General features: G+C 38.3%; 2 protein-coding genes across 4 annotated transcripts in view; one reads left to right on the forward strand and one right to left on the reverse strand.

Annotated features, from left to right (window-relative positions):
- LOC139445175 (FMRFamide-activated amiloride-sensitive sodium channel-like) overlaps window positions 1–21,964 on the forward strand; it is a 315,161-nt gene extending 293,197 nt beyond the window's left edge. For 2 of the 3 annotated variants that reach the window (XM_071226296.1, XM_071226297.1), the window contains exon 2: window positions 19,515–21,964. In XM_071226296.1, the coding sequence (XP_071082397.1) occupies window positions 19,515–21,291 (1,777 nt within the window). In that variant the 3' untranslated portion in view covers window positions 21,292–21,964. Of the gene's footprint in view, window positions 1–18,331; window positions 18,391–19,514 lie in introns of those variants that run through there. The other variant, XM_071226298.1, reaches the window with a different exon arrangement.
- LOC139445176 (integrator complex subunit 13-like) overlaps window positions 1–27,034 on the reverse strand; it is a 444,879-nt gene that overhangs the window by 376,988 nt on the left and 40,857 nt on the right. The gene's annotated exons all lie outside the window — the stretch shown is intronic.

A 27,034-nucleotide genomic window follows, 5' to 3' on the forward strand; every position in this document is an offset into this window, starting at 1 on the left:
CGATTCTTCCTATGTCTCACTTCAAGCTTTACCATTCATCAGTGTCTCAACTACAAGTGGTTTTAAAGACCTTTCAAGAAAAAGTGGCAACAACATGATAAACAATTTCTAGCAATTGATGTGAATTTGATTACCTCGTCAGTCAATTCATAGCAGATGCCTGCATTACCAATCTATTGAAAGTTGAATTCTTTGACACAGGTACAGATGTGCCTCCGTGAAAGATTTACCAAGATCTTCCATTTACACAAGAGAATTCTATAGAGTATTTAAATCTCAGTATCACTAAGAATTTGAATAACAGTTGTTAGCACTTAATTCCTTCGGCATGTTTCCAACATTTGCACTTGAAATGTTTGGATCAAGAAGAGTGCAAGTGCATGGACTGTAGCCAGCAGTGATGACAGTATATGATTGTGTACTCCTTTGGAGTTGACGGAATTAGCAAAATTGTCTCAATCATGGTAAATGACCACATCATTGTGTTGGGTGAGAACATGCCAACTTGTCAAATTGAAAGACTGTGCAACTGAGGAAAGAGACATTTCAGTATATAGGGATGCAGCTTTTTCTTGACATTTGCTTGTTAAAGACGACATAATAGTTGGACTGCGACATTAAAACAAGACACATTTTGGGGGATGCTTAGTCTGATTTCTGTTTGTTTGTTTGTTGTTTAAAGCCGCACTCAGCAATATTCCAGCTATATGATGGTAATCTGTAAATAATCAAGTCTGGACCAGACAATCAAGTGATTGACAACATGAGCATCGATGCACACGATTGGGATCGTGGACATGCATCAACCCATCCTGTAAGTTAACACTGGTGACAAGAATAGTCGATTTTTAAGGCAAGCATGGGTTGATGAAGACCTGTTCTACCCTGGATCTTCAACAGCCACTTAGTTTGAATCGTGAGACCAGTAAAATCCCAAAACACATAGTGGCCAGTGGACAGAGATGTTTTGGGGGGCAGGCTGTATAAACTTTTAAACATTATGCAGTTATATTTGTCCTACAAAACTTTCAACAGTCCATACGTTAGTAGAAAAACATGAAGAATGGCAAGGTCTGGCAAGTAGATTCATATCGTACAGACTGCTACCAGCTTCAAATGGTCAAATGGTCAGTGGAAAATGATTTTTTGTCTCATTTATATGTTGAGTATTCACATCATAATATGAACAGTTAACATGTATGTTCATGCAAGGCTGACCCATGCTTGCCGTATTTGGCGACTATGCTTGTCGTAAAAGGTGACTAACGGGATCGGGTGGTCCGGCTCGCTGACTTGGTTGATACATGTCATCATTCCCAAATGTGTGGATCGATGCTCATGATATTAATCACTGGATTGTCTGGTCCAGATTCGATTATTTACAGACCGCCGTCATATACCTGGAATATTGCTGAGTGCGGCGTTAAACAACAAACAAACAAACAATCATGCAAGGCAGTCCTGATTGCCTCTGAGAAGACGGCTGTTACTGTATGATCCTTGTGAAGGAGTCAGCCTAGACATAATGAGAGAGTGAGTTGGGTCTTACACCGGTTTCTCACAAATATTCTAGCAATATCCCGGCTGGGGCAACAAAAATGGGCGTCACATATAGTACCATAGCGATAGAGTGAGTGAGTTAAAGTTTAGCATCACATCGGCAATATTCATAGCGATAGAAACCAAGACTTTTAGTCCACTCGTCCTTATAACGATCACAAACAGCAAAACCCTTAAAAATGGCAAATTTCTACTAGTCTTTACGATACCTTAACCACTGGTCAGTTTGGCAAGGACTACAGGATGAGTGCTAGTTTCTAACGCTGACCATTGGAAATGGAACCTCTACCTTCAGTGTGACGGGTGAACGCTTTTACCACTAGGCTCCCCCACAGCCCAGACAGTCTGACCTCTTGGAGTCAGAAGCTGTCATAACAATTTTACAGAAACATTTGTTCTTGTGCATCGTGTTGACGTTTACAATTTGTTAACCAGATGAGTCGTACATTCAATAAAAGGTCTCTCATGAGTAAACGATGATAATTACATGATGCTGGGACAAGATAAGTGGGTGTGCACTTCCCCAATGAAGACTGACTTTTACAGAGGCATTTGAAGCAAATGGAGGTTTAAGTGAAGCTAGTTAACTTCTTAGAACAGCCTGCAAAGTTGTTCTGTCAAATCAAATTCATCCTCTCTTATTTGTGACTGATTGCTTGACATTTTCAGCAAGTTTCTCTTTGAGGTGAAAGGCTTGTCAGCTATTTCACAGTTGTTTGTTTGTTTGTTGTTTAACGCCACACTCAGCAATATTCCAGCTATATGATGGCGATCTGTAAATAATTGAGCCTGGACCAGATAATTCCGTGATTCACATCACGAGCATCGATCCACGCAATTTGGATATGATAACATGCATCAACCAAGTCAGCAAGCCTGGCCACCCAATCCTGTCAGTCGCTTCTTACGACAAGCATAGTCACCTTTTATGGCAAGCATGTGTTGATGAAGACCTATTCTGCCCAAGATCTTCACAGGTCCATATTTCACAGATGAGCCTCTACAGGTACAGAGAAGGTAGAACCAGCATAGAAGGACATGGATTATAAAATGCTAACGCTAATAACCAGTATTGATTGGATGCAAAAAGATTTCATTGGCCACCAAATGCAAAATAGGGGTTAAAATTAAGTTCTATATGTAAACAATTAATTGTAATATTACAAATTTGTCCTCAACATCATTTTGACTCCCATCAAGCAAGAGAGATACCAGCGTAAACATGCTTTTGGTGATGATGATAAAAGAGGTGACAATACTCCCAAGTCTGTTGTCAGTTTCCAGTCTAGGGCTAGGTGTTGAAGGTAGTGCCCTGTGTAAAATAACAACCTTATGTAATAAGGTAGGTGGGTTGGGGAAGTCCAGGATTAGATCTTGTCGTTCATGCCTTGCGGGTGGATGGTTTTGAGATCGAATATCCCCATGTGAGTTCAGTGGACCGGCGTCTGGCCGTGCTCTGAGCTGACTCAGGGTCTGTTTTGAGCTGTTGTATAATTTGATAGTGTAGGTCTCTAGTTGAGTGTCCTATGGAGTTGAAGTGTTTGGCGACAGGTTTGTCCCTTTGGTGGTTTATATCGGCAAAGTGTGCATATTTTGCAGACCTGTTTGTGACAACTATCATCTAAATTGGGCACCGTTCGGCCACTGATTTGTGGTTTGAGTGGTGGATAGGTGATTGCCACTCTCATTAGGATATCTCTGAGAGTGCCTTTTTTCCTGTATGCCGTGATGTGTGGGACTCGGAAGGTGTCTTTGCACGTATCTGATCCTTGGAGTAGGTGCCAGGATTTTTTAATCATGGAGCTGACCTTGAGTGCAGTGCATGCAGTTGTAAATTCCAATTGCATGTTATTACGGGCGATTTTAGCCCAAAACCCTTTATTATGTAATAAGGGTCATTAAAATAGTAATATTGTAAAATGAATGAGTGTGTTCTGCAATATGATTGGTTATAAGTCATGCTTAATGAGATTAGATTCCGCAGATCGTTTCACTGTGGATGAATACTTTCCTTGATGCGTATCTATTTTTTCTTCTGCATAGTCTAGTTCCGTTTTACATCACATATCACGAATGGAAAGATGCTAAAATTCAAATACATATTGTCAATTAATATTGCCCAGTCATATATTCAGATCAATATATTTAGCATTCTACACATGCTTATCATATATTGGGAATTGTACAATGGACAGTGTTTAGCACAGATTTCTTATGATGATGAAAATGGTCTTTATTAATACTTAGATACTGATAACAGCTGTTCCTTGGAGCAAGACAGCATGATCAGGTAGGACTAGATACTTTACAAATCCATACGAAACAGGTGCAGGCAAAGGTGGTAGCCTTGTATATCATCACAAGCAAGGCCAAACAAACAGATTACTTCAGGTGTCTACTCAATGAGGCATACTGCATACAACAATATTATTAGCTGTCTGCCTTTTAAGAGTGTTGGAACTGCAAGATCACAGAGGCTTTGCATGTTGCACGTCCCCCTTTCAACAATACCGCAAGCAGGCTACCTTTGAAGTCCATCCGGCCTGAAGAAACAGGGAACCCTACATGTTCTAGCCCATTTAGACCACATGGGGTTCTGCTTGATCCCTGAAGAGCATGTATGAGCTTTTGAAATACAACTTCATGCTTGGAATTTCTGTGAGGACCACATCCTGACGCATGTTAAAGTGTCTTGGCCTTCATGCTACTGTGAACAGTCAATAAAAACAACAGAACCAGCTCCTTATTCAATGGAAATCCCCCCTAAAAGCAGAGTCAACTGTATGATTACCGGTATGCATGCTAACAAAACTGACAAGTCTTCAAATTTGCATTAATGATAAGCCTCATAATAAACAAACTCAACTTCAATCTTAAAACTCATGAACCTCAAAAAGTAAAGGCTAAAGACTTTATTTGTAGAAACTTTGACAGTTTACCATAGTGAATTAACATTTACATAGGTAATATCTTGCAAGTTGATGGAACTGTTTTTTCATCCTCTTCCACTTAACCATATGTGATACTGTGTTCGTTGTAATAAGCGCCCAGGGCGCTCTCAAAATTAGAAATAGGGGGCTCTTATTAGAATATATTTTGGGTAATATTAAAAACGAGGTTGAAAGCCTGAAATGATATAAAAGAAGAATCTGTGTGTATTATACACGACAGATATATTTTCGAGAATTTAATTGCCCATAATTAAGGGTTCATATAACAAACGAGTGGGTATTACACACGAAGAAATTAGTCTTGTGCTCATCGAACAATCGGAAAGGGTGTAACTGGGATTGTTCACTAGCCAATATATCAGCAAATAACGTCGTTATGTTGAATATGGTAGCCCATATCACGGACCTATATAACAAGTCTGTGCTTATATACAACCTGGATCTCATCACATCATTATCAGACTCAGTTAGCATTATTCAGTGTTTACATGGAAGGTACAAAATGTTACTGAAAATGAAAAAAATGGTCCAACCTTATTAGAATGTAACCTCTAAAAATCTCCATGTTTCCATGAACAACATTTTTTTTATCTTAGCATACAAATATAATTCAAAGAGTGAAAAAGATAAAAGTCGAAATACTAATATGAAATGAGACTTCATTATTTCAAACTCCATACAGATGGCACAATAACGTCATGTCCAAATATTTGTTTTCACCATTATCTAAACTGTTTCATTTAAAATTTCATTTCCCTTTTCTCAAAATCCAATATTGAATAACTTGATATATTTTTTGCAGTGCCAAGGATGGTCCCAATTAATAATTCTTATTGTTTACAATTATTTTCTATATGCTTCATCTAAAAAAGCCACTTTCCTCATCTCAAAATCCAGTATATATCAGACAACTTGATTAATTTTCTGTGTCCCAAAGATGGTCCCAATGGAATCTTTTTTAAGCATCAGTTCAACGATGTTTCCTTTCTTGTCTCAAAATCCATTATTGGACAACTTGATATATTTCCTGTGGCCCCAAGGATTTAGCTTTCTAATTCTGTATTTATTTATTCCACATGTTCATGACACAATACAGGATATTACCTCCAGTGAACTCTGGTGATCACTGGAATATCGGGGTCAAATATTTCAACCATTGCTCCGGTTTCATTCCAACCCGCAATTTGTCCAATCTGAACAACAGCTTCAGACAACACAGCTCCCGAAGACATGTATGAGGCCAATGGAGAGAAATGAATCTGATTCTTATCAAGACAAAGAAGTCAGTCATCAATACACATTCACATTTCTGGCTCCAGGAGCACTGCCGACTTATACTGTGAGAGGAGATCTCACCATTACTGATGCATGCACGACACAGCACTGCTCAGCATTGTAATCTGTGTATCAAGAAACATTAGGCATTGTTGTTGTGTCATATTGTGGCAATATGTTGACCGTGGGCTGCACTATGACAGTCATTATACCATGGTCAAGAATCAAGAATCAAGAATCAAGAATTTTTATTGAACAGAACATCCTCGTAGGCTAGGGTACAAACGATCTACATATGGACATGTATATACTGTAAACAGCTTTATTTCTGCGCCGTTAAAATATTGCGAATACCACTCCAAAGACAATACTGCGACGAGATATTTTTGCGAGTTGCTGTGTTGAGATGACCCCTCGATTACCAAACAATAGACAGCTTCTCTCCGAAGCTAGTTAATCTGAGTTGGCCAGAAAGTTGACCAGTGTCATGAAACTGATTCACGCAAGATGGCTTGTTTCCTGTGTGGACAAAATTGCAAAGGACACTGACGCAATCAAGCGAGGTAACAGTGACACTAATTGGTCTGTTTACACTGTCATTTGTGATGTATTGTGTGACCATTCTGCATTCATTTGTGTTTTTAACTTATAGAGTAACTTCTGGTTCTGGTTGATGATTTCAACATTTGATGACGTGTTGCAATGAATAAAGTATGTATGTATTATTTATACTTATTTTTGTGTTTTAAATTTTTGCGATTGAGTCTCGTTCCCAAAACTCGCAATAATAAAACGGTCGCAAAAAAATTCCCTGTTTACAGTAATTATAGACATGAAAGGTGGATGTACATGATGTATATTATACATAGAGGTATTACATGTTATTTCATTTACATCATTTACATTTATGTATATCATGAGGTGACTGGCAGCGTACACTTAGTGTTGATACTGCATTGATAGACTAGAATAGAATTTCTCATGGCCTCAGTTTAAACATGTGGAATACTTTTCTTGCAACAAGACTTGACTATTCTTTTGGTGGGTTCATAAATTGTTTTAGGAGGTTGGTTTTATCAGTCTGGGAAGGGTTGCCTATTTCTATCAGTGAGATGAGATTTCTCCTAAGGTCTGTATACAGTGGGCATGAGAGCAGGAAGTGTTCCTCATACTCCACGGAATGGCAGTCACAGTGCGGGCAGAACCTATTTTCAACTGGAGTGTTGGAGTATCCCCCCCCCCCCTCTCAATTTCCAGGCTGTGAAGACTCAGTTTGCAATATGACAGTTGTACCATGGTCTGTTAGTCTGCAATATGACAGTTATACCATGGTCTATTGGTCTGCAATATGGCAGTTATACCATGGTCTATTGGTCTGAAATATGGCAGTCATACCCTGGTCTGTTACTTTGCAAACTGAGTCATACTATGGTCTGTTAATCTGTAATATGAGAGTCATACCATGGTCTGTCAATCTGTAATATGAGAGTCATACCATGGTCTGTCAATCTGTAATATGAGTGTTATACCATAGTCTGCAGGTAGACTCCATGCTCATGTTTACCTCCCAGTGTTTCATGTTTCACGTGATTTTAGACCAACTGCACTGACGAACTGGATAACCGTAATCATTTTGTCTAGTGGTGCAAAAAAGGAATCTATTTTTTATTCTGACACTAACATGACAAATCCACACATCAATGACAACAGCTTCTTTGACTATCCATATTGATCATTATGAACGTTTTTCACCCTTCCTATGTAAAATGGTCTTCATGGGAACTGATACTGCAGCAAACATGAACTCTTCTTCAATGAAACTATATACTAATGATAACAATTTTTACTCATGTATGCAGTTGTGTAACAGTTCCCTGAAGAAAACTGGCTAGCTACCTGATTTACATTTTGGCTCATCATCACAGTTGAGTCGGATGAACTTTACAAATGTACATTTTGTTTCCACCATTACAACTCCATGTCTACTCACATTAAGAATATTTTGTTTAAATTAGGTTTTGGATATGTATGGTTAACACAAGATGTTGGCAATGTGAAGGTATTTATTCATCTTTTTAAGCAAAGATTATTTGATAACCTTCAACAATCATTGTGTAGTTCTATCAATAGTATATCTGATACCTTTTATTATAAACATTTTAAATCCCTGTTGAATGTAGAAAAATATCTTACACTCCCCATACCAGTACATCTGAGAATATGTATGACTCGTTTCAGATGTAGCAAATTTAAACTTGCAGTTGACTTGGGGAGATACACAAAAGTCCACTACACTGAACGATTATGTAAATATTGTATAGAAAAACGTATATCTTTTATTGAAGATGAATTTCATGTTTTACTTGTATGTGAGCGTTATTCAGCCCTAAGAAATATGTATCTTAAACAGTATATCAAGTTTCAAACTGTAACATCTTTTACTGAAATTATTTCATCAGAAAACTTTGATGTTGTATATAACACATGTTTATATCTATATAAAGTCCAACGGCTAAGAGAAACTTAAATCGACTACTTCCTTGGCCTACGTAGTTCATGCAATCAACCATTGTCTGTATTATGGGCCTATGGCCTTCTTACTGAATAAACTGTCTGTCTGTCTGACTACATGTCTGTCAGGAGGAGCTTTAGAACTTCACATGCAGCCTCCTTACAGCTGTTCACCAGCTGAAAAGTCCACCAACTTTCACATACGATGGTCTGTGACTTTTCTTCAGATTTACGCCCATTATGTTTTAAGCGATGTACCAGAAATACACTTCAACCTGTCTCCTAGATTCTCATTATCATCTACTCTTTTGTACGACCTAATGTGATGAGGTGAGGTGAGTTGAAATGGGGTTTAATGTCGCGTCCAAGATTATTGCACTTAAATAGCGATGTGCATGGTGTGTGTGTATGTGTGTGTGGCTGCTTGTACTAGTCCCCACTGAGCCCCAGTGAGATGGGAGATTTACCTCAGGAAAATCAAGACTTGCTTCATTTGGGATATAGTTTCCCAAACATTCACTCAGTTTCAGATGTTAGTTTATATTTTGTAAATTATCTGCAATTGCGTGGATCGATGCTCATGATGTCAATCACTGGATTATTTACAGGCCGCCGTCATATAGCTGGAATATTGCTGAGTGCGGCGTAAAACGACCAACCAAGATATCTAAATTACTAGTTACTATTCGCAGTTTGTCAGCACCATACCCGTGCTCCTTTGCTTCAGAAAAGTGCAAACTCTCTGAGACATGCATCACTTCTGGCTTTCCTCCCACACGATGCTTACACACTATGACATGAGATACTGTTCAGTTGGTAAAAAAAGCACACACACTCACACCTGCTACACATGGCAGGTGTGTAGGTTTTGTACAACAAATGTGATACCATCTTGCAGTGTTTAAAACAGATTTGTTGACATTTATCATGACAGAAAGTTCCAGAAACATACATACGTCCTGCTGAAAATTACCAAAACTAACAAGCAAGTTATATTCATGCAATGCATTTCAAGTTCTGATAACAAATACATTGAAAACAACATGAATATCCAAAATGTTCATGAAATGCTTGCAGACATTGCAATGCAAGAAGAGCTTTTACACAAGACGAAATTCAAAAAGTAACAAATGTTATCAGATTGCAAAGGGTTACAAATGGATGAAATATTGACTAAATAATCCACAAACTCTATAAACAAAAGTTTTACAAGGCTTTAAATGACAGAATATAGTGTTTTGATGCGGATTGCTGTTTTGACCCAAAGGCCCTTATCAGTATAGGAGACAGTGTGATGTGCTCGGCCGCCAGCGCCGGCATCAAACAGCCACAGTTTGTGTTCCTGTACATAAAGTGTCACTCTGACAGATACTCAAACACACAAAACAAACTTGTGTCCCTTTTTATTACACAAAATCATCAAAGTTCACCCATAAAATAGATCTGGTGATGCTGAGTTTGGACAGATATTCTGAGATTACCTTTGTACCAATATCTTCTGAACCCCATCCTGACAAGGACCTGCACTAGATGACATGGAATTATATATACTGACTGCCCTTATATCATAAAAAGCCCCATTTCTAGCTGTCAGAAATATTTGCAGTTGCCAAGATTTCATGGTCACATCATTGAAATGTGCTTTTCAGGATACAAGCTTATACTTTCTATAGGTAAGACCATCCTTGTTTTTGTTTATGAAATTCTAAATATGCCAGGATGTGATTAATACAATAGGTGAACCAAAACTTTTTGATGAAAATAATGTTCATAAGAAAATGATTACAGAAATTTAAAAAATTGTTGTTCATTAAAAGACTGTTTGGTTCAAAGTGCCATTAGCAGAGTTTTAATTGGTGCTATACTCCTACAACTGGGTGCATGTATGTCTTTCTTGCTGACAACAGCTACCAGGTGAAACAATTATAAAATGTGAACTGGACACAGTTAATATATAAACTTACTTTCAATGGATAGTGAGTGCTTTCAATGGATAGTGAGTGAGTGAGTGAGTGAGTGAGTGGGTGAGTATGGTTTTACGCTGCTTTTAGCAAAATTACAGCAATATCACGGCGGGGGATACCAGAAATGGGCTTCACACATTGTACCCATGTCGGGAATTGAACCTGGCCGGTCTTCGGCGTGTTGCTTTCAATGGATAAATGTTCTATGATGTTGTTTCCTTCGGGGTTGGGGGGGGGGGGGGGGGCACCTGAGAGTTGTATTAATTCCACTTTGAACAGTATCTCAGTTTTTTTAGACATTTACCACTTTGATGAAACTAACACAGATTCACAGCCACTACACCAAACATCCACTCTGGGTGAACATGGGATCTATCAGCAGGTTACCCTGGCTTCTGCCACAGGTGGACGGACCACCCCTGATGTGACTTGAACTGGTGATTAAGTCAAACAGCCTTCAGAGCATGGAGAGTGGCGACATGCAGCCCACTCAGGCTCTCCTATGCATGCCATTAGAAGATACTGCTCGATGTGCAGAAGGCTGAATCAATTGACCCATGCAGGGTCAAGACCTAACAAAACCCAGATACATTCCAACCGAATCCTTCATTCTTTATCAACTGACCTCCTGATAACTAGAATCACCTAGGCAGGAATTCCTAATAGCTAGATAATCTTCCTGATTCCCAGAGTCACTTTACAAATTACTGTATTCGATGTAATAAGCGCCCCGCTCTAATAAGGGCCAACAGCAATTTTTGCCAATATATTGGCAAGTGAACAATCCCAATTAGCACCCCTTCTGATTGATCAATGTACATAAGACTTATTTATTCGCCTATAATATGCACTCGTGTGTTATATACACCTTAATTATGGGCAATTAAATTCTGGAAATATATCTCTCGTATATAAACATTTCAGGCTGTCAGCATAAACCATGAAATTTGTGATCTTTCAGCTCTGTTTTTTTTTCTCCAAAATAATTATCTAATAAGAGCCCACTATTTCTAATTTTGAGAGCACCCAGGGCGCTTATTACGTGGAATACGGTAATGGTTTAACTAGACAAACAAATGCTTAAACACACCAGCTGTGGATCACTGTACTCTGGCTGCTAGCAATCAGCTATCAACACGCTATGCGCTACACGGTACTAACCGGTAGTTCAAATTTTTGTCTAAGTTTATTCTCATAAATCACAACGGTTAAACAGAGAAAGGTGCAACATGTTTTTATGGAGTGTACCTTTTTAAAACAGTATGCCAGTTTCATTAGTAAGGAATTAAAATCACATGAAATTAAATATGAAAATTTAACAGTGGTAGGATTTTTACAGAAGAAATCTGGTAGCAACTCATTTCTAACATGACAAATTGGGACATTCCAACAAAAATGCATTTCGTCACCAACTGCATTTCTGCACAATATACGCTTTCTCTCTTCTTTAATAACATTTTAATCTGCCAGTTTCAACAAGAAACCTGTAATTAGAAGTTCCAAAGTTTGTGAGGCAAACATGTAGGTTAGCAAGTACAGTGACATGTTCAAAGATAATGAACTTCATATTTATTTCTTCTGTGTACATTTGTATCTATAGGACCATAACAGTGGCTATAAACAATGATAAATAGAGGTTTTTGGATCTTTAGCTGGATTTTTGTCAAGAGATTGTCAAAACTTTCCTGTCTCATGCGAAAAAAGTAATAAGGCTGATCATCCTCCATTTCTAATTCTTTAATTAGTTGTATGCTCCATGTCGCGACAGAGATTCCAGCCCCTCGTCTTCTTCACATAATATCGCGCAGCATATGACTGCTGCCACGTCTTCTTCAGACATTTTGATACCATGGAAACAAATTACCGTGAGATATCATGAGATTGACACTGAATCGGAAGATCGAATCGTGTGAGTGGCAGCAAATCGATTAGTTGATATTTGTTACAGCCAATGTTGTACAATGTATGGAAATCGGCAGGTCGTAACGACAGGCCGACCCGTATGAGTTACGCTTAACTCTTCACGGAACGTGGACATCATGAACATAGTTGTCATGTGTGCTATCTCAGCTGACCAATGAGACTTGACACCTATGTGAAACACCCCAACAACAAAAATATGTGGTCACGGGTCATAATATCCCGAAACACCATATATATTTTAAAATATTAGATTGTTACAAAGACATGTGACATCAGACAAGTTTCTTTGTACAGCTTTAGATGTATGGGATATTGTTCCTTTATGTGGATATCTGCGGATACATTCCTCGGACAAGGCAATTGCTTGATATTATACATATAACTTTTGCCGGTTGTAATTATTATATTTGCATTATATTTGCATTTTTTTTCATTCATTTGCTGTAGCAAGAATGCGGAAGGTCTCAACAGTGACTGATCAAATTGTTCCAAACGTAAAACAAATCCGTCAACAGCAATCAGTTGTTCCAAAGTGCTACACTTATGGATATTATCATTTTATACATATATTGTAAAAGCTGCAACTGAAATAACTTGATGTTGGAATATTTTATATCTGATAAAATAATAGTTTCAGACACTAAACATTTGATCATTTCATCAAAATCCTTTGAAGTTATATTTTTTTTTATATATTTTAACCAAATCACTGGTAGATTGGAAGAAAATGTGTATACAGCTGATTGCTTTTACCAGGTGAGTTTACAGGAAAATACACACGGTCATCTTTATTGCTGTATATAAAACAATGCTACCAGAACAGAAAATACAATTTTAATTGTAAATCATCAGTTTTAGTGATAATTTATCTGAATTCCACATTTCTATTGATCAGGGTTAGCACCAATTCATTTAGCTGAATTATCTGAAGGGATACTATGTAGTTTTTTATTGTATGATGTTGACCAATAGCTTCTCCCTTTCAAGTTGTACATGCGTTAATCAACAACGAAACATGTGTCAGTTTGGCTGCAGCTCTTCATTGGATACGTTTGTAATGATATACGGCTTCTCATTCATGGATCCTCCGATTCAGCAAGAATAGCACCGAACACAAGTCAAACCAGTCGAAATTATCCATAAGCAAATTTTGAATCCACGAAGAAAATACCCATCCATTTTTTTCAAGACTTTCAAACTTGGAGTGTTGTTTAATTGAAAGTCTAATGTATGTATATCTAGTATCATTTTTTAATTATTTCCATGTACCATACATCATAAACATCATATATAATTATTTATAAAATGTAAGTTCACTTGAAGTTCACTGCATCATGTATACATCCTCATGATCTTCAGTGATATATGGAGGATATTTCATGTGTTGAGTGAAATAAGGCGATGGGGGTGTGGGAGGGGTTGAAAGGAGATATTCTCACGAGTGCTTCCCCCATCACGAGATGAGAGAAACATGATATATATGACGAGTTAAACGCAAAATTTACAGTTCATAACAAAACATTTTCAAGAAAATAACAAACGGCCAAAAAAAGACATTAACTTCATAAAAAAACATCTGTCATTATTTTGCCTTGTCCATGTGGAACTAATGTAAAAAAGAAGTCAACAGTTTGTGTAGGGGCTAGATATTTTTGATAAAGGGAGACAATTTGCAGAGGGGTAACTCTTGTATGACAATAGTTCCGTCCAAGTGTTATGTGTACTGCAGTGAAATATCAAGTGTTATGTTCACAGCAATGAAAACATAATTTTTCTCAACTTCGGAAAACTGTTTCCCACTGGAGTAAAAATAAATACCTCTACATCAAAGACTCAGAGGCATACTAACGAGAGATAGATGTTTAACTTGGAATTGCTTGAACTCTTATGTCTTTGAAAGGCATAAAAGTGATACACATAGAGAAGAAGAGAATTTATGGATGTAAACTTCTTTATTTTGAGGAATACAATGTTTCAGAGTACTTGTATACTTACTCCTTCATCAGGTGAATGATGAGGAGTAAGTACATCCTCCAAAATGTTGTGTTCCTCATAATAAAGAAGTTGACATCCATAAATTCTTTTTGTTTGTTTGTTAGTTTGTTGTTTAATTCCCTACTCAGCAATATTCCAGCTGTATGATGGCAGTCTGTAAATAATCGACAATCCAGTGATTGATCCATGAGCATCAATCTATGCAATTTAGATACGATGGCATATTTCAACCAAGTCAGCAAGCCTGACCACCCGATCCCATTAGTGGCCTGTTACGATAAGCAAAGACGCCTTTTACGGCAAGCATGTGTTGCTGAAGACCTATTCTACCCCCAAATCTTCATGGATTGTAAAGTAAGGTCTAAAGAGAGGGAATATGGACCTCTTCCTTAGAACTGTTATGTTGTTATGTTATGTTAGAACAACCAAAAAGATATAAAAACAACATGTTTGGCTTCTCCAAACCTCATAGCATGCCTGTCACCTGCCTCATATTCAAGCAATCTCTCAGGTAATCCACCTGCCTGTCTCCTCCCAGGGGTCTTCCTGACCATGTTAGCCCCTCCCCAAACTTCCCCCTAATCCCCAGGAGGGCCTTCAATCCATCACTGGAAACACATGAAATCGGGGAATCATATTCCTATCTCCAAAGCTCTTATCATCCAACAATTACCACACAGGGGATATCAGAGGGCCTCCGTAAGAGAGCACAAGGCTGCTTTAACTAATTTACTGCTCACGTGTAGATAGGCAGCATCCTGGTTGTAATCACATGGCTTGGCCAGGTGTGCACCTCCTCTGTGGCGTTACCTACTGCAGGTTGTAGTGGCTGACAACTACTTTTATTTTATAAGAGGTTTACCTCACAACTGATTATGAATGATTAACCTAGCTTACTATCATAACAACTGCTTTAGAATGCAAAATATCAAGCTTCATTCTTTAGATTAGACAAAGTAGCGAAGGATTTCAAGAGGTTTCCTGACAAATTGGAATCAATTAATCTAGAAGATTCACTGTTCATAAATGTACATTTGAAGGGATGACAGCAGGTATTCGAGAAATGGATGAGATAGTACTTCCCTTGCTGAATGGAACACTGCAAGTGAAGGTCAGCTTAGGTGAATAATAAAGCTCACAACTGTCAAAGGCAAGGAATAAAAACTTTAGAGGATGTGTATTACAAGCACCCTTTCCGAACTCCAGGATCTGCACAATTTATGGAATTAGCAAAGCTTTGTTATAAAACTGTTAAGTGATAACATGTGTTCATCACTAGACTTTGTTGTCGATCCACACAATTGGGATACGATGACATGTATCAACCAAGTCAGCGAGCCTGACCACCCAATCCCGTTAGTTGCCTCTTACGACAAGCATAGTCGCCTTTTACGGCAATCATGGGTTGCTGAAGACCTATTCTACCCCGGATCTTCACAGGTGCATTGAGTGAGTAAATGTTGATAACACTGCAAGGATATCAGTGAGTGAGTGAGTGAGGATGGTTTTACGCCGCTTTTAGCAATATTCCAGCAATATCAGGATGGGGAACACCAGAAATTGGCTTCCCACATTGTACCCATGTCGGGAATCGAACCCAGGCCTTCGTCGTGACGAGCGAACACTTTAACCACTTGAATACCTGACCGCCCCACAGGGATATCACAACCTTGTTGGTCATCCGTACGATGACTTAACCTACAAGTGAAGTCAAACTGTCAGCTTGGGTATATCTCCCAGGAATCTGAGGATAGAAATGCACATTGATCCATTCCAATCCACTGGCCTATGTAATATTTACTCAGCTGAGGGTTCCTCAGGTAGGATGAGATGGTAAAGTGACTGTTAACCTCCAAGCGTCTCATAAGCACCTTGGGGGCTCCCCAGGGAGCTGAGAATGTCACTCAAGACCACACTGATCAATTGACCAGGGTAATAATGGTGTAGGGCTTCGAGCACACACAAATGTATGGAATTTGGTGAATTATAAATACTCATTTCCAGTACTATAATAATGGGCTTTGAGTTTGAGCATCTCTCTGTACAGAGTCCAGCATTGTAGGAGTACTATTATTACCAGTCTCGTCACTCATTAATGTCTTACTCTCTGTTACAAATAAACCTGGAAGTTGCCCTTTTTTCGCTTCATTTGTCTTTCCATGTTTATAGGAGATGTGCTATGATTCAAGCAGAACAAAACACTCTCTCAAGACAGACTGACATGTTTGTGGAAATAGAAAAAAAAACAAAGAATAATCTCACAGTGTGCAATATTTCCTTCCATCACATTATTTCTTCAGATGTTAATTATAAGTCAATATAGATCATGTTACCGGCACTGAAACCAGTATCAAAGCTTCATAAGAAAGGCATCTAAAGCAAGACCAAATTATTTCAATGTTTCATGGATGCGCCTAACAGTAATTTCAAATGGGTGGGGAAAAAATAACAAGAACCTTTAGGATTGACTTATTTGTATTCTTTAAAACTGATGTGTCTGCAACAAAAGATTCACTGTGTGGAAACATGACATTCAAAGAATTAAAATTTTTTTGAAATTATAAAAAAAAATTAGGCCCTCATTGACAAAGTCTGTCCCTGAACCTGTAATGCTTTAGCCCAAAATGAAGCAAGTCTAGATTGTCCACAGGTCCATCTAACAGTTAGATGGGGGCTCCTTTTTAATTATATGGTTCTGTTTGTTTCTATCAAAACTATACATTTTCAGAGACAAAGCATTAGTCAGTCGTATATGTATATTATCCAAATCAAATGCGACTAAAGAAGATTCTTGTTTCATTTTGTTAGCCTTCCTAACAATAAAATATGTGTCTGAACCAAACACACTCTGAATTATTTTTTAAGATTTTCCACTTTGCCTCCTGGAACACCAAATCAGCAAAACAAGATAAAACATTGGTCTGAGTGATTGGTATTGTTTTACCCATTTTTATAAATATTCCAGCAATATCACAGCAGGGAATACCCGAAATAGGCTTCACACAATGTACCCATGCCAGGAATCAAACCCGGGCCTTAAGCATGACGAGCACATACCTTAACCACAACGCTACCCCACCACCACCCATACTTTGGTCTGGCATCACTATGTAAGTTCAAAAGGATAGAACAAACAATGGTGGCAGAGACATTAGCCAAACTTGTTCTGAAAACGCGGTCAGCAAATGTGACCCCCCACCAGCAGACGCCACTGACATTCGCTAGGAATACCAGTCAGTCCAATGGAACAAGCCACTGGATGAATTAGTGCAGAAGCATAGGTACTTCTTGATGGCATAATGGCAATAATTGTAGCTGACGTACTGTACCAGTTCCCTTGAAAATAGCAATTAATTGTTCCATAGTACTTATGACAGATCATCAGATCCTCATTTCCATGTCTTTGTTGGTTAACACATATCCATTGTGTGAGATGGGGTGATACCGTGTTTAACGTTCAAGATTCTTGCACTTATAGCGACGTGCATGCCTGTACTACTCCGGACTAATGCTCGTTTTATAGTGCTAGCCCATCAAGATACCATGTCGCAGTTTAACATGATACCCAACAGACACAGGCAAATGACTCCAAGTCAACCTGTCCTTGTTTTATCCCCTTAATGCTGAGCATAAGGCAGGGTAACAACAAGTACCATCTTTTAACGTCCAAGAATCAAACCACCAATCTTCCTCTCTCCAGGCAGACGCTCTACTCGCTAGACCACGCTATTACTAGGTCTCAGTTGTATCATATTTATTGATGCCATCAGTTGTATTCTATTGGAGTGAGTTTGATTTCAGCTGCATTTTGCATCACCAGTCATACCTCTAGAGAAGCAACAACATTGCCAGATTTAGAATGTGACTAAGTTGTTATGAGATGGACCTTATCTCCCAGTTCATCAATCAACAAACATAAGGCTGTCAAAACACCCCTTCCCATGCAACACCCATGTGTTGTAGTTGTTATTTGGCTATCATAGCCCACTTGTTTTATTTTCCACAAATGCTGATATTTCTTATTCCACACTCAAGAATAAGGCGACTCCAGTACTGACTATGTCATAAAGTGTGCTCCACATGAGGAAACGATTTGTTTGTCTGTTGTTTAACAATGCACGCAGCAATATTCCAGAGCCTGTAAATAATCAAGTGACCTGTGAAGATCCGGGATAGAATAGGTCTTCAGCAACCCATGCTTGTCGTAAAAGGTGACTATGATTGTCGTAAGAGGCGAATAACAGGATCTGGTGGTCAGGCTTGCTGACTTGGTTGATACGTGTCATCGTTTCCCAATTGAGTGGATCGATGCTCATGATGTCAATGATGGATTGTCTGGTCCAGACACGATTATGTACAGACCACCATCATATAGCTGGAATATTGCTGAGTGCGGCCTTAAACAACAAAAGAACAAAAGAACAAAGAAAAAATTAAGTCTGGACCAGCCAATCCAGTGGTTGATGTTATGAGCAACATTTTCACACTGAAGGTGTACGATGACACGCAACCAAGTCCCTGAATCTGACCACCCAACCATGTCCAACCAGCAGGGTTGCTGGGGACTTATTATAACCTGCATTCCTCATGGGTCTGGAGGATATTTTATTATTATTATTTGCCTATCTTGCAAGCTATCTTGCACTGTGACCAGTGTATGCCATCCTAGTGCTTTGACTATCGTTAGCTTGTGTTGAAGTGCAGGAGCTACAATAGTCATGTCACTAAGAATGTAATGTGTAAGTTCAATTCTCCAACTTGTTTTTTCCTAATTCTTACAGATTGTTTGGGCAGTATTCAAGATCCAGGAGCCAAATTTTATTTTTTTTAAAATTCAAAACTCCTTAACTTCCTAATGAGGCTTGTTACAATTAGGAAAATGAGTGACACCAATGCTACAAATGCTGGCATCAATCTGCAAGCTGATGATAAAAGTCAGCATTTGGAACAATTTACTTCCAAAAAATTTATTGTTTCAATAGTTAATAAAATCATTTTTTTCCAGAAGAAGGTGCCCTTGGAAATTGTACATTTTTTACATTACAGCAGAACAAAATTAAAATGTTTACAAACTGACTTTCATTTTTCAGATTTCATAAAAAGAAAATTATGGGTGAGAGGCCTGTCACTTCTGCATCAGTTTCAATCAGTAATGTTGACAGCATGGGAAGATGCTCATAATATCAACCTCTGGTTTGTCTGATCCAGACTCAGTTATGTACAGGCTGTCATGATATAGCTGGAATATTGCTGACATAAAACTTTTGTTTACATTCACACTTCCACTTCCATTTATGACACTCCATAATTCCCTTATAACATTTGTATTTTTCAGAGGTCACAGAAGCGAACATATGAAGTTTTCAGGCGTGGGCAAGTTTGGTCTTCTGAACGACCCTGTTAGAATGGTCAAGCAACGTCATCGCCACAGAAACCGCACTGCCCTCTCCGTGATTGCAGAGTTAGGGTCGGAGAGCAATGCTCACGGCTTTGCAAAGATTGTTACGTCCGACGACACAAAGCGCAAGGTGATCTGGGCCCTCTTGGTGATCATGGGTTTCACAGCAGCAACACTCCAGCTGTCCCTGTTGGTGAGGAAATACCTACAGTTCCAGGTGGTGGAGCTCTCCGAGATCAAGGAGAGCATGCCCGTGGAGTTCCCGTCCATTTCTGTATGTAACATCGAACCCATTTCTTGGCGCAAAATGCGCATTCTGTTTTCATCAAACAGCACAGAACTCATTTCTTGGATTAATTTTGTGAGCAGTGAAAAATTACGTTTTGATGATCAGCATGCAGCTCACTTAACGTCTATCCGGGCCTTCTATGAGAATCTTGGTGAAGAAGCCAAGTTTATGAGCCATGACATAAACGACTTTCTCATCAACTGCAAATTCAGTGACGAAGTCTGTTCGGTGCACAATTTTACAACATTTTTCGATGGAAATTATTACAGTTGCTTCACATTCAATGGAGGAGATATGGCGGAGAAGCTACTGATGCACGCAACTGGACCACAAAAAGGTCTCTCCTTGATTATCTCCCTTGACAATGACGATCCTCCATTGGGGTCCTACGGATTGTATGATATGAATTCCAACATCCTCCACAGTGCGGGAGTCAGAGTGGTGGTGCATGCACCTAACACCATGCCAAGTCCAGTAAATCACGGCTTTGATGTTCCACCTGGGTATTCCTCCTCCATCGGATTGAAAGCCGTATTGCACACGCGGCTGTCGGAGCCCTACGGAAACTGCACAAACGATGACTTGCTGGGAACGCAGGTGTATCGGAACACGTTCTTCTCATGTTTGCAGCTTTGTCAGCAGCGACTCATCATGAGTCAGTGTGGCTGCATGTCTTCTGATCTGCCAGAAACTGAAGCGGAAAATGTGACCTTCTGTGGCGTGATAGACAATTGGAAGGATCTGATGTACAAGGCAATGAACTCGAACGAAACAAGGCACGTAGACCTCCCTAAGCTCAAGTGTGAGCAAGAACTGATACAAAAGATGTCCCATGACAGATCGTATGAAAAATCGTGTAAATGTTTCCAGCCTTGCCATGAGACAACATTTCAAAAATCGGTGTCGCTTTCGTACTGGCCCTTGGAGTTTTACCAGCTGAATGCCTTGCAATTGCTTTATGGAGACAAAATAAACCAAAACTTTATGCATGAGGCTTATACGTATCTTTCCAATCTGGCCAACCTTACAAAGTTGAAGAGTGATAGAAATGATTCAAGAACTGAGAACATCATCAAACAAAGTTACTCGTTATCCGAGAAAGAGAAAACCGAGAGAGCATCAAACTTGATTCGGCAGAATTTATTGCGACTTAACATTTACCTGGAGGATTTAAGTGTGGTGGAGTTTCGCCAGCTCCCAGCGTATGGCCTGGCCGATCTGTTTGCCGATATTGGCGGCACTCTGGGACTGTGGATGGGGATTTCAGTACTGACTATCATGGAACTCATGGAGTTAATAGCCAGATTAATTTTGCTGCTTTTTAATTCTGAGAAGAAGATGCCCGAACACGACCCAGTTTCCAACGGAATGCTGGACCACGAACATGATTATGACTACGACAGACGGAATGAGTCTCCCGTTTGACCGAAATAAGATCCCAGAATGGATGACATAAATTAATGCTCAGGGCAAAAGACAAAGGTATTTCTTCCAAAGGATTTGAAAATTCTGAAAGTGGATTTCATTGAAGGAATAATGAAAGTTTCCAGTGGTGCAATAGCGGCCATCTTTAGGATTATGGCCATAATTCCTTCTAAGCATATGGGACAGATCAAGATCAATGACTGGCCGTTGTTTGTCAGGAACAGCCTCTCTGTTCAATTCTGGGATGGACCAAGTGCATTTTGTTGATTTTACAAATTCCCATCTTCTACTAAGACACCTGCCCGGGAGCAATGGGAAAGACAGTTCAACTGCACCTTGGTGTAACGTACAATATGAGTGGTTAAAAGTCATGTGACTACCCGACAACCGCAGAGTGTTATGTAACCTGTGATTGGATTAACACAAGCAACTGTGTGTCTCTTGTTACAGATTCATAATCAAGTGTTTGGGAGTGTTATGAATATTGGTGAGAATGTGGAACAATTCATGCCAATTATATTACTGGTAGTGTATGTGAGAATTATGTCCTGCCAGAAATGGCTTTGTGGGACAAGGACCCATACTTGGAACTGTGCTATATTTGTAAATATAAAAAATGGTGTTTCACCATAGCAACATGTGATGTCAGTGTTTAAGTCTGATGAGATTTGAAAGATCCATATATATTTTGTCAACTATATTATCATTTATCATGCTTTCTCCTCTGTAAATGTTATCACTTAACTAGAACATGTATACACAATACGTATTCCCTAACAGTGAAGCATGTTATCATTTGATTAGAACAGATATATACAATACGTATTCCCTAACAGTGAAGCATGTTATCATTTGATTAGAACAGGTATACACAATATGTATTCTGCAACAGTAAAGCATGTTATCATTTGATAAGAACAGGTATACACAATATGTATTCCCCAACAGTGAAGTATATATTATCACGTAAAGGGCAAGTAAAGCGAAAAACATTTTGCGAAAACAATAATATTCGTAGAAAGTATTTAAATGTCCAAGTGAAAGTGCTGAAATCACACGCTCAGTAATCCACTTTCCAAAACAAACTAATTTGGGGGCGTGGCCTAAAGCTACCGCCGCAGCGGTGACAACTGTTTTCATTGGCTGATACATTTGCCGCGTTTATATATCTTGTGATTCTTAGACATTATACATATACTGTTTCTGCTATATCAGTTAATCCTACAAAAACATTGCATACATTGTTGAATGTGTGAAACCACCCTTGATCTTGACATTGTGAATACTTAAATTCGGTACTTAGAGTTTTATTACTAACCTCCTGTTCGGGTAATAAAACACCAGCTGCCCTCTGCCCTATTCCCCACGATAAATGCCTGTCAGGGATTATCCCCTGAGTAAACAACTGCAGGCATCTTCAGTGTTGTTACTAAGATGACATACGGTAAGTTGTGGACACGGTAATGATGGATGAGCAGACAGAAAAAAGACATTATCCAAAAAACCCGGCATCAGCCATAAACAATGAAATTACGCAGCGCAGTTAAAAAAAATAAGCCACATCATAGTCATTTCCAATTTAACTTGGTAAAGATACCATATACATTATTTTTTAATAACTTGCAAATTATATATAAAGAAACTCATTTCACACAATTTCAGCAAGTTTTAGCACAATATGGAACAGACTTATCGTCCACTGAGAGGGCATCTTGACATAGTCCTGCATGTGGGTCACAAACTCCTAAGCTTGCAATAAATTCTACCTTATCTGAAGGCTTCTGAATAAGCTGGATTAATTCCATCTGCTTGGGTAGTGGAAAGTATTGGCCAGTTTGATATACAGCTGCTCCAGTAAGGCCAAGGAGGACCTGTCCAATGCCCAAATCTCAGCTTCTTACCAGCCTGTACATATCACATGGACAGCAAAACAATTAAGAATTGACCTTCACTTTGTGTGAGTTCATTGGAGTATGAACCTTCATAGAGTGTTTATGAACCTTCATAGAGTGTTTACGTCATTTAAAGAACACGGTCTCGTGAAAAACGTATGAACGTCAAATTGTGTCGTTCATACACTTATGAACGTTAATTTCACGGTCATGTGACCAACCTCTCGTCCAATGGAAAAGCCGTATATCGTGTAAACTTCAAATTAAAAAATTATTAGATCTTGAATCAATATATTATCACGAAAACAATTCTGAAATTCTTTAGCACCATATGTTTTTGAGTACAGTGTGCACCCAAGCATGACTCGCAATCAAATCGGGGATTTGTATTTTGGAAATAGATTGTTTGTTTAAGCACAGTAAAAAAATACATCATATTCCTTCACTTGTTCAGGGAAGAACCATCTTGGTCATTAAAAAGATGAAATTTGAGAAAAATACATGACAAGACATGAGAAGTTACCAGTTAAACTGTATTTCCTGTTCTGAGAGGCATTGTTTTACATGCAGAGATTAAAAATACCTTGGTTTTTCTCTCGTAATCTAAGGTGGACATAGTAATCAGTTGTACACACATTTTCTCTATTCTAGAAATGAATTTTGAAAGAATGATCAGAATTTGTTTTACATGAATTTGAAACTATTATTTCAACAGGAATAATGAATTTAAATACAGTGTCATTTTGGTAGCAGCTTTTAATATATATATTCAAAATAATAACCATAAGTGTAGCAAGAGTAGGTACAGCTGATTCCTATTGCCGGATATTATTTACATATGGAACAATTTGACCAGTCACCATTGAGACTTCCTGCAGTCTTGCCAGTTTGATCGCAAAAACGATATATTGATACACAACCATCAAACTACAACAAATATCACTTTCAACAAGTGAAAGTATGGTATTTATGATATATGCATCCATTCTCTGTCAACTAAAGTTTGTTTCAAGGCGCCAATAGCTGTAATCTAACCGTGGTTGCTGTAAATAACAATGAGCTGTTGTGATCTATTGATCACTTCACAAATGATTTCGCTGAAATTAACGTCATCAATGGTGATTGAAATTTTGAATTAAATTACTGAAATATATGTAGATAACATAATTCCAGATATACAATGAAGACTTTTTATAACCAAATAGTTTAATAACAGGATTAAATTGCGTACTTCAGCAAGGATTTCTTGACATAGTATTACCAGTGTTAATTACTCACACTTGTCACAGTAATATCTTTGCATTGGGGAAAAAACATTAAAACTCATTGTGGCATGTATTTATGTGCACTCCCCTCTAGACAGCTGTGGGAGGGGGAAGTGTGCACTATACCAAAAAGAATATGGTACTTAAATATTCATTTAAAATTGTTTGAAATTGTTTGAACCCATTTAATGACTATAGTCCATCAAAGGCTGTTGTAGGGATACAGTACATGTGTAGCACATATTAAACTAGCACTGAGGATACAAAGATGGATCATAAACATTAGTATGTAGATGAGGGCTGAGAATCCTTCAAGACAGATATTTTACAATATTATTTTCAAAACAATATCTTTTGTAACAACAGGGTGTGCCTAAAAACTGTTAACCATGTTAACCAACCACATAATAGTTGGGCAGGACTTTTTTTTAAATTTCAAAATTTATCAAATAAAAAAAAAATGATAAACTAATTATATCAAAAGCGCCATCAAACAAAAATTAATCTTGTCTTATTTAACCTTGTTTTTTTCCCACCAAACAACCAGGATTTTCTCGCAAAATATATCCGTAGAACAAGAAACGAACATAATCTGGCCTTAAGGGGAAATATTTCCAGTGTCCTACACAAAATGGTTGGTGCCTAATATACTACTCAAAAGAAGTTAAAGAACACCCGTGAGTCTTTATATTACTAGTTAATCTGTCATTAAACATGTTAAACAATGGGGTGTTCTTTAACTTCTTTTGAGTAGTATACATGTAATACGGCTGATAACTGTGTTATGACATGTTAGATCTAGCCATAGCTTCTAACACCCATTGGTTAGATAGTCCTGCAGGGGTTAGGGCTAGCAGTGTGTATATCTTCCGTGTCCATGTGTCATACAAGAATTATGCAAAGGTGTGTGTAGAAATCTATAAGACTGTTCCTGTTATAGAAGCCATTGTCCTGTTTGTGTCTAGTTTCCAGGATGCTGGAATGATCAGTGTTATTGTTCCAGGTTTGGGGCGGAAACAGTTTGTTTTTTCAGTTTTCTCTCTATTCTGGAACATTTCACTCTGTAATTATGTATTCATAGTTTAAGGTGTACATTGTGGTTCCGATTATCCAAGCAATCCTTTTTCAGATGCTGACTCCGACAATCCCTGAAGACATTTAAATGACTAATACAACTCTTAGCATTCTTACTAGATTTCTTTATAAAAGAAGATGGTACTTTCTGCTGTTTCCTACATATCAGAACCACATCATGCAGGGATGGAACTTAGTACTAGATCGCTAGCTGAACCAGTTTTGTGAATACCACTAAGGATTAGTAGAATTTGGGGGGGTATCTTTAAAGTGACCCGCCTATAAGGCAACCCACCAGTAAAAGCCTTCAAAATCGATGCTAATTTATAGACCTCATCCATAAAGCGAATCGGAATGAAGCACATCACCAGTGCATACACAACCCCTACATTTGCAATAAAACTGTGTTTGTCTTCCGCAGATAAAAATGACATTGTATCCCTTCAGCGAATTCAGGTAAATAAACAGGTGATAACAAGTAAACTTGGTCAATACAAATTTGAAACTTGAGATAAAACATCACTACACACGATGATTTACCTTTTAAATTGTATTTTCTGTTCTGAGAGGCATGGTTTAAAATGCAGAGATTAAGATTACCCTGTGTATTGTATTGACTCAATTGTAAGCAAAGCTGGAAACAGAAATCAGCTGTTCACACGTTTTCTCCCAAGCTACTGGTGATTCGGTTAAATATTACCAATAATATAACTTTAAAGATTTTTATACAATGATCGGAAGAATTGTATCTGAAACTATTATTTTATCAGGAACAATATATTCCAGTATCGTGTTATTTCAGTTGCAGTCTTACTATATACATTTAAAAGAAATTAATTACCATAATCATAGGACTTTGGTACAGCCGATCGCTACTGCCAGATACAGGTTACAAACATAAATCCAGACATACAATGAACACTTTTTAAAACCAGACAGTGTATTTACATGATTAATTTGTGTACCTCAGTACGGGTTTGTTGACATGGTATTGTATTTCCAGTGTTATGTGATCACGATAATGTCTTTGTGTTGGGGGGGGGGGGGTATCAAAACTCTTCAACCCTGTGTATAAGATGACCCCACCCCCCCTTGAAAGCCCCCTAATTCTAGGTATAAACACCTCACCTTACACATGGCAATATACTGTATATGTTATCACTATTTAGAGTCACAGGCGTTCTTGATTAATTTCCATCCCTGATCATGAATATCCCTGATCATGAATCAAGCTTCAGCCACAAGGGTTTGGTTGACTAAAAATACCTGATGAGTATGACTTGCATATTTTGATATACTACTCAAAAAAAGTTAAGGATCATCCGATTCTTTCATATTACTATAGTTTATCATGCCATGATGACCGATTCTTTCATATTACTACGTCATGTCATGACAAGACTAACTATAGCATGTACAGTTATATGTAAGAATCAGGAGATCCTTAACCTACTTGAGTAGTATGTCAGACTTCCTTGAACCATTAGGGGGGCGGTTGGGTAGCCTAGTGGT

Source organism: Haliotis cracherodii, unplaced genomic scaffold (assembly GCF_022045235.1).
Source record: "Haliotis cracherodii isolate W230 unplaced genomic scaffold, xgHalCrac1.p SCAF_6, whole genome shotgun sequence".
NCBI classification, from domain to species: Eukaryota; Metazoa; Mollusca; class Gastropoda; order Lepetellida; family Haliotidae; genus Haliotis; species Haliotis cracherodii.